This window comes from Sphaeramia orbicularis, chromosome 16 (assembly GCF_902148855.1).
Source record: "Sphaeramia orbicularis chromosome 16, fSphaOr1.1, whole genome shotgun sequence".
Classification (NCBI taxonomy): Eukaryota; Metazoa; Chordata; class Actinopteri; order Kurtiformes; family Apogonidae; genus Sphaeramia; species Sphaeramia orbicularis.
In genome coordinates, this window is record NC_043972.1 from 17488491 (window position 1) to 17504431 (window position 15941).

The window sequence follows — 15941 nt, forward strand, 5'->3', positions numbered from 1 at the left end:
AGTTTAACCCAAAAATCGAAATCAAAATCGAAAATCGAGTTTTTAGAGGGAAAAATTGGGATTTTATTTTTTGCCAAAATTGTGCAGCCCTACGAAGAAGGATGCAAAGAAAAGGAAGAATACGAAGAATACATAAAAGAATATGAAGAATACAAAGAAAAATTCATAGAAGAAGAATATGAATACGAAGAATACTAAGAAGAGTACAAAGAATATGAAGAAGAATATTGAGAAGTATATGAATTCAAAGAATACGAAGAAGAAGAAATTCTCTATCAATCACAGGGAACTTTGGAAATGTTGCAGATACTTACTCGAAATCTATCTCCAACTACAAATACAGGGTGACCCAAAAAAACGGGAATTTTTGAAGTGCGTATTGGCAGACATGAGCAAGTGACAGCACTGTGAGACAGTGACCTTGAGCAAGTAAACACACCCCTATTTTAGTAACCACTGGCAGCTGTGCGAGAATTGTTCAGTAACTGTATGATCTCAAGATTCGGTAACGTTCCCTGGCCCCCTAGATCGCCAGATTTGTCCGTTTGTGATTTTTTCTTGTGGGGCTATCTCAAGAGTAAAGTGTACACGACTCCACCAAGAACTCTGGATGAGTTAAAACAGAGAATTCAGGATGAAATTCACAGTATCCCAGCTGCGATGTTGCAGCGGTCAATGAGGAATCTCAACAGCAGATTTCAAGAATGCATTCGTACAGGAGGACGCCATCTACAGGAAGTAATTTTTAAAAAATGAAAATTCCATCATTGTTTCTTAAATGGCATGTTTTAAGGTTTCAATTACTATGAATAAAATATTTTTCTTCCATCACTCTTGGTTTTATTGGGTTGTTAAAAAGTTCCCGTTTTTTTGTGTCACCCTGTATATATCAACAAATTTCTTCTTTTATTAATTTAAGATCTTTAATATTTAATATTTACATTTGCTTTTGTTTATACATTATAAATCTGGACTATGATCGTTTTATTCCTCAGTTTTGGCATACATATAGACTCACCATTTGATTTTTTTTTTTTTAACCAAACCAGGAAAATTTTTAAATAATTTTAATATTTGACGTTACATGTCCAAATTTGTGTGGCTGCATCATGTCTACCTCTACTCTTCCTACATGGCATCATCAGGTTTACTGTAGTTTAACTTTCTCCTCTAACAGAGCTGGACCGGTTCGTGTATCCGGCCCAGAGGCTCCTACCCGTTCCTGGCAGCGAGGTGCAGGGGGGTGCAGCCTGAGATATCCTGGTAGTTTGGGTTGGCTCCTCTCTTCAGCAGCAGAACTAGACACTCCACGGACCCACAGCTGGACACACAACACACAATACTGAATGTTAGGACACAGGAAATCGACTGTGTTCGGTGTCTGAGAAGGACTCCCATTTCATATCTCTTCACTTCATTTATTAAGACTTTTAAACCTCTTCCAGGATGGATACACAATAGGTGACCAGGGTAGCAAATGCATGAGTGCGGTAACTGAAAAAAACACATTTATACGTATCCAAACCCATTGTACTCTTTAAAATGGTAGAAAACAAGGGTCTGAAAACACTAATGCCAAGACTTCACAGAAAAATACTTTTATTTGTAGTTATTTTATTGCTCACTGCCGATTACAACTCTTCCAATCCAACTTTATTTGTAAAGCACTTTAACACAACCACAGTGGACCAAAGCGCTGTACAGAAAAGTAAATAAAAACCAAAATAACAGAGTAAAATACAGTGATCCCTTGCCAATTCGCGCTTTAAGTTCCGCGGTTTTAGTTATTCGCGGATTTTTCAGAAATATTCATCAAAAAATAAAAAATCAAGAAAAAATCGAGGAAATTCTGCGAAAATCCACCCCACAGCAGACGAGAGGCCGCAGCTGCCAGAGAGAGAGAGAGAGAGAGAGAGAGAGAGAGAGAGAGAGAGAGAGAGAGAGAGAGAGAGAGAATGTAGAAATGTCAGTTCATGCATGTACGTGTGTGTGTGTTGATGCTCGAGACCAAAGAGAGAGAGAGAACTGATTCGTTTCTTGTGCGTATGAGAGGAAAAGAGAGCTGGGAGTAGATGTGCGTGTGTTCGTGTGTACGTATACGATGGATAAGCGTCACGAATGAAGAGAGGAGAGAGTACGTATCAGCTGTTAGTACGTATGCACATGTGTGTGTTTTGTTTACTTTCTATATTCTTTTCTTTCAGATGTTTTACAGTACGTACATGTACATGTATCCGATCTATATATATATGCATGTATACATGTACTAATCATTGTTTTCTTTTATATATATATATATATATATATATATATATATATATATATATATATATCATTTATTTCATAATTATTACATTTGCAGTACTTATATACTATTTATAGATACATACATACATGTACCTAGGTCTAGGATAGGCTCGGAGGGCTCCGGCTCCAGTTCGCGGATTTTCGATTTTCGCGGGGGGCGCCGGTCCCCATTAACCGCGAAAAATAAGGGATCACTGTACAAGAATAGATTAAAAGATGTGGAACTGTAAAAATAAATAAATAACTTTTCATTGACTTTTTGCGTTATTCCCCTAAATCCAAGTATTAGACATTATTTTACTACCAAAGTCATAACTATTGTGTTTTAATTGTTTATCTGTGCATCCATTTTCAGAATTGAGAACAAAGGTCGCAGATCAAATTGTACATTGACCCGGATTAAAAATATTGTGATATGATCATTTGACTCGGATTTCTCACTCTCAACAGTTTTTGTGAAAAGTGATAACGCAGCCTCAGCAGAAGATCGTGGATTCATTTCTTATATCCTGCACAAACCATTTATTTCTGCCGATTTGTGTTTTATTGCTCAGAAGGTAAAAGGCAGAGCAAAGTTGGTCTCTGTTTAACCTTCAACTACACTTAAAAAACTTCATATTTGAGTCCTGAAATTCAGTCTCTTCCTTGTTACAAACTGCAATATTTATTCATATATAACATAAACATAACATAAATGCACTATTGTCTATAGACTTTCATAGATATGCATAATGTTAATATTGTGTCTATTCATATTTTATGTCTATTTGTATTTTATTCTACTTTTAGTTCTATTGTAATTTTACTTTTTGTTAAACCTTTGTAATGTTATATTCCTTCTATTCTTATTTTCTGACATATTGTTTTTTGTATTCATATTGTTTGCACTGACTGGAGTAGCTCTCATAATTTCATTACACATCCTATGACAATAAAGGCTATTCTGATTCTGATACTGAAGACGTTTTGTGTCTTCAGTGAGAGCAGATTGAACTGGGTCTTACTTGGCAGCGATGTGTAGAAGACTTCTCTTGACCCGTCCAAAAGCGTAGTTGACGTCAAACTTGGAGTTGAGCAGGAGCTCCGACACTGACCTGCAGGAGGCAGGAGGGAGCAGCTGGTTTCTACCGCATAAACACTAAACAGAGTAAATACACTATATGGACAAAAGTATTCGGACACAATGAATGTTTATAAACTATATGGACAAAAATATTGGGACACATCATGTTTACAGCTTGTAAGATGTCCTGTTCATGCTGATATGAGATATAAACATCAATATTTCCTTAAAGTTTAATGGGAGATTTTCCTTTCTATGTGAGATGTGAACAAAGTAGATGGTTAGTTGTGGTAGAAAATTATTCTTTACAGTCAGAGCATGAAAAATATTTTAAAAATTTAGAGGTAGAACATTTAAAATCATTGTCACAAATTGCTTTTCCACTGGACATAAGCGCAAAACTAAATGTCGAAAAAACAGAAGTGCGTAATGTCAGTTTTTCCATTAAATCACAAATGCGATGATTTGTTTATTTATTATTGCGAGATGACACGAGAAGTCATGCCATAAACATGGCGACTAACGTAAATATCGTGATTTACAAATATATTCATTATTATTATATATTACCCCTCTATCCCGTACTAAATTAAAAATGATTCGGTTTCCTGGTGTATCCAGACATACTGCGCCATGTTTCTTTTAAAACTCTTCTTCTTTGCTTGTTGTAACGTCCGTCAACATCTGTTTTTTTTTTTTTTTTAATTCACCTGACTCTAGTTGTGGAAAACGGTCTTTCCATTGCAGTTTTGTGTGATATATCATTTGTGCTGTACTCGAAAAACCACCTCTTACCAGCGCAAACACTTTGAATCGAAAGACGAAAGTTTGGCAAAATTGTCGTCTTTCCATTAGGTAAATTTTTATGCACAAGTTATATTTGCACAATTTGAAGGTCAATGGAAAAGCGACTAGTGATAAAAAAATAATAATAATTTTGAGAGAAATTAAGTATCAGGCATTTTGGAAGCAAAGATAACAATTTAAACAAAACTAACCAATGCAATACAATTTTTACCACAATATAAAACTATATTATGGCATTTGTTATTGTTGTTCTGTATCCCAGACCCCTGTTAGAAAAGAAACACCTGAATTCAATGTGTCCCAATACTTTTGTCCATATAGTGCACATGCTCTACTCACTGTATTGTACCAGTATTTAACATGAGCGCTCTCTGTGTGGGTGTGTACCTGTGCTGGTCGGCCATGACCATTGGCATTAGTGTGTACACTGCAGTCTCATTGTCTGTGGACAAAGAAAAACAAGAGTAAATAAAACCCAATGTTTCATACACAAACAGTGCTCACTGAAAAAAACAGCAGCTCAGTCCTACAGGGATGACCTTCTGTCACACTAAACAGACACTGGCCCGGTGATTAAATGCAGTACAATGGAAGTAACAGTCCTCTAACACAGTGGTTCTCAAACTTTTTACAGTGGACTACCCCCTGAAATATATATATATTTTTTTAGCCAAGTACCCCCAACTCTCGCTTCAGTATTTTTAATTGAAAAAAATGGGGCAAAATTTGCTCCTGTGCCAAAGGTGCCTGTTTTTATTGTCAAAACTTTGCAAACAAACAACATATAGTATTTAACCATAATATATTAACCCTTTCATGCATAGTGGTCACTACAGTGGACAGCTATTCTACAGCTGTTCTCTTGTATATTCATGGGTTTAGTTGTTTTAGTTCCATATCAGCCAACACAGTGGACGCTTAAGCATCATCTCATAAACTGCAATTCATACCATTACTGTAACTTTGCTGTTCTTGATTGGTTCTAGAGTGGAAATCAATCGTTAACTGTTATTTTTTGCATATTATCTCCATGAAGTGAGTAATAACTAGTATTAGAATATGTTAAAATGTGAGAAAACATCAGATTAGCTGCATTAAACATGGTTTCATTTCACTGTTTTATATCACTTTATGATATTGGGTTTTAAATACATGTTTCTTTGCTTCAAGAATAAAATTCATGGTGTAGCTGAGTGGATATTGTTGTAAATCTATGAAAAAAAACCCCTCAATCTCATTGGTTTTTTCATGCCTAAGGAAGAATAAAAACACTCAAAAAAAAACAAAAAAAACCTCAACTAAGGTTCTCATAATTCATGCATCAAAGGGTTAAACATAACAAATCTTTATAAGTAAATTTTGTGCAAAATATAAACTGAAAAGTGCCCTCTGTCACTGATAAGAAAAATACATGGATTGGTTCTTAATGAATAAATTAACCTTTCATCAACAAAAAATAATTACTTAGCTGCTCAAATAAACTTATCTTGAATAATATAAAATAGAATTGTTCTTAAAATTTTAGCAAAGCTTAGGGGGGGGTCTCTGAGTTTTAAAAAATATTGAAATGAAACGAGGTCAGGAGTGTCAATTTTATTATGTATTTATTTATATATTTATGTACGGTGTGGTCTGCTGGAGCAGCAGCATCACGGAGAGGGAGAGGAAGAAGCTGGACAAGATCATCAGGAAATCCAGCTCAGTCCTGGGCTGTTCTCTGGACTCGGTTCGGGAGGTGGGGGACAGGAGGGTCCTGGCCAAACTCAGGTCAATGCTGGACCATGAGTCCCACCCCCTGCAGGAGACTCTGTCAGCTCTGGAGAGCAGCTTCAGTGACAGACTGATCCACCCTCACTGTGTGAAAGAGAGGTTTCGCAGATCTTTCCTTCCTGCTGCTGTTAGACTCTACAATGAACACTTTTAACCTGGTGCAAGAATCCCATTTGCAATACACAAAACGGGCACTTATATTTATCTGTATCCATATTGTACATATTTTTAATGCATGCACATCTTTATTTATTTTTTAAAACCTTCTGTGTGAACTTTTTCTGCACTGTCCTATAATGAGTGTTGCAACACTGGAATTTCCCCATTGTGGGACAAATAAAGGATTTCTTATCTTATCTTATCTTATTGTTTTATATTTCAGCATTAATTCTCATTATTCATTTTGTATTCAGTACGTGATGACTTATTTAACGTATTTTTCCCAAAAAATGTCCATACCCCTGGGGGTACGTGTACACCCATTTGAGACAGACTGCTCTAACAAACTTAATATTCACCGAGGACATTTGCACAGTATTGTATGTTCTCTTAAATGTTGATTTTACTCCACTTTAATTACTTACTTTCACAATTTAATGTAAATGAGTTGGAATAAAGTCGGCTACAAAGGTGTGTGACACAATGACCTCAGAGTTCGAACACAAAAGAGTCAGGATCCAAAATCTGTTTGACTGGATCACCAAATGATCAACCTGGTGACTAAAGCCATGAGTAACACAGGAGAGGCCTCAACGATAAAGCTGTAAAAAAAAAAAAACCAAAAAAAAAAAAAAACAAATTAAAAACAATGAGTAAAAAATGATGCAAAGAAGAGATGTTTACAGACTATGCTTTAAGTTCTAAAAAAATCAGTCGTGTTTATGTACAACAGCATTTACATGATTTGTTTCTTGTGTGTTTGTTAGTGACAACGTGTTGCTAGTTAACTTATATTTGTTATCTGTGAACAACTGCATTATTTGATACTGTTTCAATAGTGAAAGAGTTGACAGAGATATAGATATTACAGCAACTCATGACGGATTCATGTTTATTAGGATTCTAAGGAGACACAAAACTGAACATCTTATGAAAAAAAAAAAGTTACGAACCCACAACGTAAAGTAATCATAACCTGTTTCTAAAGAGCATAGCTTTAAAACATCCACATCAGTTTCAGGGGATCAGACGAAAAAGAACGGTTGAGGGTTAAAAGGTCGTCTTTTGTTTAATGAAACAGAACAATTATCATTAAAAACAGCAAAAGAAAATAGAGAAATATTTGATGGTGCAACCATCTAAAAATTATTACTTGTCTTCGTATTTGTTGCAGCAGACTGAACAGGACACATAGTACTAAAACCCTTCCCATATTGTACTGTTTTACTATTAAAAAATGTATAACTTTTAACAATATTTAAGTGAAGTCATGAATTAAATGGGAAAAAACACAAGTCTATACACGGACTATTATACAAGCCCAGACTCAGCATGTTTTCTACCAGTCCTGATGAAAAATCAAATATATCTGCTGCTTTATTCACAATATGCATTAAAAAAAAAAAATACAATAGATCATTAGGTTTTAGTTTATATATTTAGACGCGGAGCTGGAAGTAATTTAGCCACTTAATGAAACACATTTATTATTGTCAGCCAGGGGGATTGTGTTAAATATCAGTGGCTGGGTTGACTGCTGTAGAAACACGCAGAACAGATTATTCTCTTTAATCAGCTTCACTCTTTTCAGCATCGTTGCTGCCAGTTTTGCAGACGAAGCTACGGCTGTGAAATTAGACATCTCACTACAGGAAAAAAAAAAAAATGGTGCTTAAACTGATTTACAAGAATTAGAAAAACAAGAGGAGATTCTTGCTGATCTGTCAAAATCATACGATGGGATGCATTTGCAAAATTTCCCAAAGATCTGTTGACAACCATGATATGAGGCTGAAAGTATAACTATTATAAGTACAGTATTGTATTAAAAGTCAGGTTTTTTCTAAGGTTTATTAGGTGATGTTTGGGTTTCAGTAGTTTTCATACAATTCATTCATTACAATTTCATATAACTTTCAATCAGTATTATTATCATGTGTGTGTAGAACATTGAAAAATAAAACATGTTAAAATAAGGGGGAAAATGTGACATCTTTTTGCTCTAAGATATGTTTAACAAAATGTAACAAAAAAAGAGAAGACTTACTTGAAGAACAGTTGTTTTGTTTTGACCTAAACAGAGAACTCAGGCTATATGGAACATGTGTATGTTAAATTTCATGCTTTAACATAGTTGATTTTTCAGACATGATGTACGAATGTGCTCAGTTGTCGGTTGTAAAGTATATTTCCAAATGAAAAAATGAAATTATATGTAAGAAAAAAAGAAGAAAAGAAAACATGTTAAATATGTGGGCCTGGCCAAGTGAAAGTGAACATCAGGGTCAATTTGTTTTTTTCTCTAAAACAATATTTTTGATTACTCAGCATGAAAGACATACATCTCCAATTTCTAAAACTGTGTTTATTTAAGAAGGACCTGAATTACAATTGGATATATAAGAAAATACACGAGAATACAGTGTAAATGAACAACAGTAAAGGTTGTAAATGAATGTATACAGCATAAATTCAGAATGTAAATAGTAATGTGTAAATAAATATGTTCAAAATATATGCCTGTGTCTAATCTCATGTTTCATAATATTCAAATACTATAATGATTTTGCATGCTACTTATAAAAAAAAACAGCAGACAGATGTGTATTAAATATAGTAATGAAACATATGTGGCCAAAGACTGATAATTTGATCAGTATCTTAATAAAATCTTTGATTATTATTCTGGTGCATCACACTGAACAAAAACTCACTGTTACCATGAATTAATGTCTTTTAAAACTAAAATAAAAATAATATCAGTTTCATTTTTGAATATAATGTACTCTCTTATATTAAGAAAAGTGCGGTATGCTAAATATTTGCACTTTCTTTGAAGAACAGCACTTTTTGGTATTTTTTCCAAATGCTGAATAACTGCTGTATATTTTTCCTCGCTCCGTTACTTTGTCAGTGATGATAACTTCATGTTTTTATTAAATATTTGGTTATTTTTCCTTAATGGCATGTTAAAGTACTTGCTTAGACCTATAATTTGAGCTATTACGGTTGCTGTTAAATTAATTTTTAAAACAGACATGGAATGAATAGTATTGCTGTACAGTACTTTCTCACTCTGATACTCGCTCGGCCAGGCCCATGTACGCTGAGGACAATTATTGTGACTTATGAGCACTGACATTCAACTGTGATTGGTTTTGTTAGAAGGTTTAAACTAAAGGCTTTTGAACAGTGTAGTTATTACATCTGTAATGTTACAGATACAGCAGTAGAAAACGTTATTCTTTTTTCCCCCCAATGATGCTGCAGTTGCCATTGGTTTCCAGCAGATGTTGCCAAAGACGTATGAACATTCAACTATTTGTTAATCAAATTCACACGTCTCTTATTACATCTCCTACCTATCTTCTACTCCTATCTTCTACTTTCAATAATTTCTTTCAGAATATATTTTGGGGACTTGACACAAGTTCCTGTAAAGCTTCAGGAACTGCTGTGTCACAGTGATGTGTTAAATGAATGTGCTCAGTTTGGTGTTTTTGAAGTGATATTTTTGCTAAAATCTGACCTATGCACCTCCTCATGGACATTATGAAAACATGCACTGTGGAGGCTTTAGTTTAGAAGCAACACATATCACACCTGCTGCTCTTTTACCAAACACATGCGGCTTCTGAGTTTTAAAAAGTTACCTTGGTCTGCAAATATAAACATACTCTCCGTACTTTGATTACTATTTGCGAAAAACCAAGATAAATTAATGGAAAAACTAACTTCATTTAAAAATGTGCAGCAAAATGTTGCAGCATTATCAAGTTATTTTAGAAAATTATGCTAAATGTAATAAAATTTAGGAAGTAAATTCAGTGCCCTTTAGAAAAACCGTAAGAGACAAAAAAAAAAAAAGGAACAAACACAGCTACAGTCACTGAAACAATTATTAGACCACCCTTGTTTTCTTCAGTTTGTTGTTCATTTTAATGCCCGGTACAACTAAAGGTACATTTGTTTGGACAAATATATTGATAACAACAAAAATAGCTCAGAGTAGTTTAATTTCAGAGCTGCTATCTATCCATTTTCAGTGATTTTCTTGATAATAACCAAAATCACTTCAGTTCTTACATCAATATCTATGACATTGTACTGACAAAAACAGTGCTTTTAGGCATTCCATGTTTTCTTTCCTGTCTGTTTTACTCACATGATACACACAGGAGTTAGTACTTGATTGCATAACCACTGTTTTTGGTAACTTTTGATGGTCTAATAATTTTATCTGTGACTGTATATTTCTGCTTTTTTAATTCATCACTTTGACCAAACCCTTATCAATTACCAGACGTAAAAACAAAACACTAAAAAGAAAAGAGCAGGATAGGAGCCTTGAGGGTTTTACTGAGTCTCAAATTAAGTTCTGACTGTTGACAAAAACTATGTTTTTTTCATCAAACTGTATGACGAAACAGAAAAACTGACTCCTGCTTATATCTCACACAAAAGTACTTTTTGCCTAGAGATTATATAGACAACAGAAACTGATCCAAATAATTCTGTGCAATAAACCGTACTCGTATGTATAATCTGTATACATGTCTATAATTATGTGTGTAGATATTAGGGATGAAAGATATATCGTTATCGTATCGATATCTAGATATGAACATTCACGACATTAATATCAAAAAAGCAACGATATAAACGACATAAACTTCCCCTGCGCTCGCCCTGCATGTACAGGGTGGGGAAGCAAAATTTACAATGAACATTTACTTGTTTTTTCTCAGCAGGCACTACATCAATTGTTTTGAAACCAAACATATATTGATGTCATAATCATACCTAACACTATTATCCGTACCTTCTCAGAAACTTTTGCCCATATGAGTAATCAGGAAAGCAAACGTCAAAGAGTGTGTGATTTGCTGAATGCACTCGTCACACCAAAGGAGATTTCAAAAATAGTTGGAGTGTCCATAAAGACTGTTTATAATGGAAAGAAGAGAATGACTATGAGCAAAACTATTACGAGAAAGTCTGGAAGATACTATTAAAGAAGAATGGGAGAAGTTGTCACCCGAATATTTGAGGAACACTTGTGCAAGTTTCAGGAAGCGTGTGAAGGCAGTTATTGAGAAAGAAGGAGGACACATAGAATAAAAACATTTTCTATTATGTAAATTTCTTGTGGCAAATAAATTCTCATGACTTTCAATAAACTAATTGGTCATACACTGTCTTTCAATCCCTGCCTCAAAATATTGTAAATTTTGCTTCCCCACCCTGTACAGCTCTGGAAGTCATGACAAATTTCCTTTATTCGTACTTTATGTTAATGTTGATGACTGGCAGTGACTTCTTCTAAATAAAACTGTACTTTCCACATTCTTTTGTATTATGATGTTTGTATTTTTCTGAAAAATGCTTGGTTTTCACTGAAAGCGTAGTCATATCGTATCGTTTCGATATCGAGATATCCGGCATGAATATCGAGATACAAAATTTTGTCCATATCGTTCAGCCCTAGTAGATATGTGTGTATAGGTGTACGTATGAGTATCTCCCCTATCCAACCTGTGGCATGTTCAGCATGTGCACAGCTGTAAATAGTATTTATAGGTTTTTTGATTTGTCTTTATTTGTGACTTTGCTTTTTTTTGTTCTTGTGTGCTTTGTTTGCACTCCACTATTGCTGCTGTAAATCTGGAATTTCCCCTTGTGGGACTAATAAAGGACTATCTTATCTTATCTTATCTTATCTTATCTTATCTTATCTTATCTTATCTTATCTTATCTTATCTTATCTTATCTTATCTTATCTTATCAAGCAACAACTGCAATCAGATTTGAGAGTTGTGCCAAAAACTAAAGGGAACCCCCCCTCATCGCATCATTTCTTAAATCTCTCCACTGCATGCCAGTAAGTCACACAACTGATTTTACAGCGTCATTACTTATTCATAAATCTCTGTATAGAGTCTGCCATACAGTAATATAAAACTGGAGTGGATAGTTAGTGGCGCCCAGGGCAAAATCTAAACAAAGAGAAGAGACTCTTAGTCATCATGGAGCAGAGCATGGAAACAACTGACCTTAGCCATGCCCCCACCGCTGCAGTCTTTAAACACTGGATACTATTGGTCTAAAGGGGTGACCCACTTGTCTAATGGTTGGAGCACATACCACCACATGGGCCCAAATGCCCCACGGTGAGTCACAGCTTCAGTTCCCAAATGAATGAACCATTTACTGGATGTCATTATCATTCTCTTTCTCCCACATTTCCTGTTTGTCACCACATTCATCTTTCAAATACAGGCAAAAAAAGCCCCAAAATACTTATTCATTATTATGTAAAGCGTTACTAAAGTTTGGATGTTAACTGATTGTAGATTTTGTAACGGTTCTTTTGAAAAATCTGATGGCCGGTCACCCCCAACTATCATAAATATTAGACTTGAAAAGAAATCGTAATAAATTTGGATCACTTAACATCAATCTCTCAAAGTGAGCATCAAGCAAACAATAAAAACATTGGTGGTAGTCTTTTTTACCATTATTAAGCCATTATTGTCCCTCAATGTCTGCTCTTACCAATAGTTTTTAAAACATCCTATTGCCACCATTAAGATATGTTGCGTTTGTCGTTTTGCCTGTTAGCAGGATTAGGCAAAAACCCCAGCAGTGATTTTCATGAAACTCAGTGGATAGACAGGACATGAGACTGAAACTATTCATCATGTTGGAGAGCCCTAGGACAACTTTTAACTAAAAACTAACAGTCAGTAGAACCGAAAAGGCATAAGCAACTGTGGTTTGGTTTGGTTTGGTTTAGTTCAGTATGGATTTCCTTCTTTTGTTCTGCCCTACACAGCATCTTAAATCAAACATCTAGAATAGCAAGCATCCTTTTAAACATATCTGCTTTACCTTTTCTGGGTTGTTACCTTGCATTTGTCATGGTGTCTGGATACATCATCAATCATAACATTAAAACATAAATTTTAATTCCTATCTTGTAACAATGGGACCTGTCAGTGGGTGAGGTATATTAGACAGCAAGTGAGTATTTATTCCACAAAGCTGATGTGTTAGAAACAAAAAAAAGATCAAGAAAAGGGATCTGAGGAACTTTGATAACGCTGAAATTATTTTGGCCAAATCACTTAGTAGGCTATCTACAGATCTTGTTGTTCATTCCTAATGTAAAGTGGTTAGTTCCTACCAAACGTCTAAAGAACAAACAAATCTCAACCAATGAAGTATCTACAGAAGCAGCTCTAGACTCCACCAGACCTCTGAAGGTGTGGCGTGGTATCTGGACCAAGACGTTATCAGCAAATCCCTGAAGTCCTGGAAGTACAGAGGTGGGTCTTTGGATTTATTTGTCCAACACCTCCCACAGATTATCAGTTTTTCCAAGACTAGGTTGTCCTTCCTTTGTCCATTTTTTGTCGGTACTAACCACTGCACACCAGGAACACTCAACAAGACCTGCAGTTGTGGCTATACTCTCACCCAGTCATTACTGTTCCAATAAGGACCTGGTCAAAGTCACTTAGTTCCTTATGTTGCTCATTTTGTTGCTTCCAACACATCAGTTTCGAGGATTAAAGTTCAGTTGCTGACAATGAAAGGTGCCATTGTAATGAAATAATCAATATTATTACCACTTCTCCTCTCAATGGTCAGAATATTATGGCTGATTAATGTCCTTACGTTCACCCTGAGTAATATTTAAGACTAAGACTCAGTCAAGAAACAAACTGAGACACTGAAGATGTTTATTTTGACTTAAAAATGAGCTTAGAAAGCAGGAAATTAGCTTCATGACATGTTAATGCTAATACTACGGCTCATATCAGTGCTCCATACTGATTATATTTCCAATGTGGGGTACATGTACCAGTGACAAAGCCCAAGGCAGTGTGGTTTCTATATTTATATAGTCTGACACCTTTACTATCACTGTACAAACTGTGCTGTTGTGTAATGAAATAACCAATATTATTACCACTTCTGTCAATAATCAGAATGTTATGGCTGATTGGTGTCCTTATGGTCACTGTGAGCAATATTTAAGACAAAAACTCTGACAAGAAACAAACTGAGATACTACAAGATAAGATAAGATAAGATAAGAGAAGAGAAGAGAAGAGAAGAGAAGAGAAGAGAAGAGAAGAGAAGAGAAGAGAAGAGAAGAGAAGAGAAGCCTTTATTCGTCCCACAAGGGGAAATTCCAGGTTTATAGCAGCAAAGTTACAAGAGCACACAAGAGCAAAAGAAGTGCAATATCAAGATAAACACAAAATAAGAATGCTATTTACAACTGAGCACATGCTGATCATGCCACTGCGATATCTCTCCTTCACACACTTTGGGTGTATCATTCTAATACTAAGGCTCATATCAGTCCTTCACACTGATTATATTTCCAATGTGGGTTACCTGTACTGGTAACAAAGGCCAAGGAAGTCAGGTTTCTATGTTTTTATTGGTCTGACACCTTTACTATCACTGTACAAACTGTGGGTGCTGTTGTGCAATGAAAGAATCAATATTGTTACCACTTCTCCTGCCAATAATCAGAATGTTAGGGCTGATTGGTGTACTTATGGTCACTGTGAGCAATATAGACTCAGACAAGAAACAAACTGAGATACTAAAGATGTTTATTCTGACCTCAAAATGAGCTTGGAAAGCATTAAATTAGCCTCATGACATGTTAATCCTAATACTAAGGCTCATATCAGTGCTCCATACTTACTATATTTCCAATGTGGGATACCTGTACCAGTGACAACGGCCGAGGAAGTCAGATTTCTGTGTTTTTATGGTCCGACACCCTTACTACCACTGTACAAACTGTGGGTGCTGTTGTGTAATGAAATAATCAATATTATTACCACTTCTCCTGTCAATAATCAGAATGTTATGGCTGAATGGTGTACTTATGGTCACCCTGAGTAATATTTAAGACTAAGACTCAGACAACAAACAAATTGAGATACTGAGGATGTTTGGTTTGACCAAAAAATTTGCTTGGAAAGCAGTAAATCAACCTCATGACATGTTAATGCTAATACTAAGGTTCATATCAGTGCTCCATACTTACTATATTTCCAATGCGGGATACCTGTACCAGTGACAAAGGCCGAGGAAGTCAGATTTCTGTGTTTTTATGGTCCGACACCCTTACTACCACTGTACAAACTGTGGGTGCTGTTGTGTAATGAAATAATCAATATTATTACCACTTCTCCTGTCAATAATCAGAATGTTAGGGCTGATTGGTGTACTTATGGTCACTGTGAGCAATATAGACTCAGACAAGAAACAAACTGACATACTAAAGATGTTTATTCTGACCTCAAAATGATCTTAGAAAACATTAAATTAGCCTCAGGACATGTTAATGCTAATACTAAGGCTCATATCAATGCTCTATACTGATTATATTTCCAGTGTGGGATACCTGTACCAGTGACAAAGGCCGAGGAAGTCATGTTTCTGTGTTTTTATGGTCTGGCACCTTTACTGCCACTGTACAAACTGTTGTGTAATGAAATAATCAATATTATTACCATTTCTCCTGTCAATAATCAGAATGTTATGGCTGACTGGTGTACTTATGGTCACTGTGAGCAATATAGACTCAGACAAGAAACAAACTGACATACTAAAGATGTTTATTCTGACCTCAAAATGATCTTAGAAAGCATTAAATTAGCCTCAGGACATGTTAATGCTAATACTAAGGCTCATATCAGTGCTCTATACTGATTATATTTCCAATATGGGATACCTGTACCAGTGACAAAGGCCAAGGAAGTCAGGTTTGTGTATTTTTATAACACCTGTCCTTCCACTGTAC

At 35.3% G+C, this 15941-nt stretch overlaps 1 protein-coding gene across 2 annotated transcripts in view; it reads right to left on the reverse strand.

Annotated features, from left to right (window-relative positions):
- Positions 1-15941, reverse strand: part of hace1 (HECT domain and ankyrin repeat containing E3 ubiquitin protein ligase 1) — a 67132-nt gene that overhangs the window by 50829 nt on the left and 362 nt on the right. For both annotated transcript variants that reach the window (XM_030159030.1, XM_030159031.1), the window contains exons 2-4: positions 4565-4619; positions 3312-3401; positions 1217-1321 (exon numbers count right to left, since the gene is read on the reverse strand). In XM_030159030.1, the coding sequence (XP_030014890.1) occupies positions 1217-1321; positions 3312-3401; positions 4565-4619 (250 nt within the window). The remainder of the gene's footprint in view (positions 1-1216; positions 1322-3311; positions 3402-4564; positions 4620-15941) is intronic.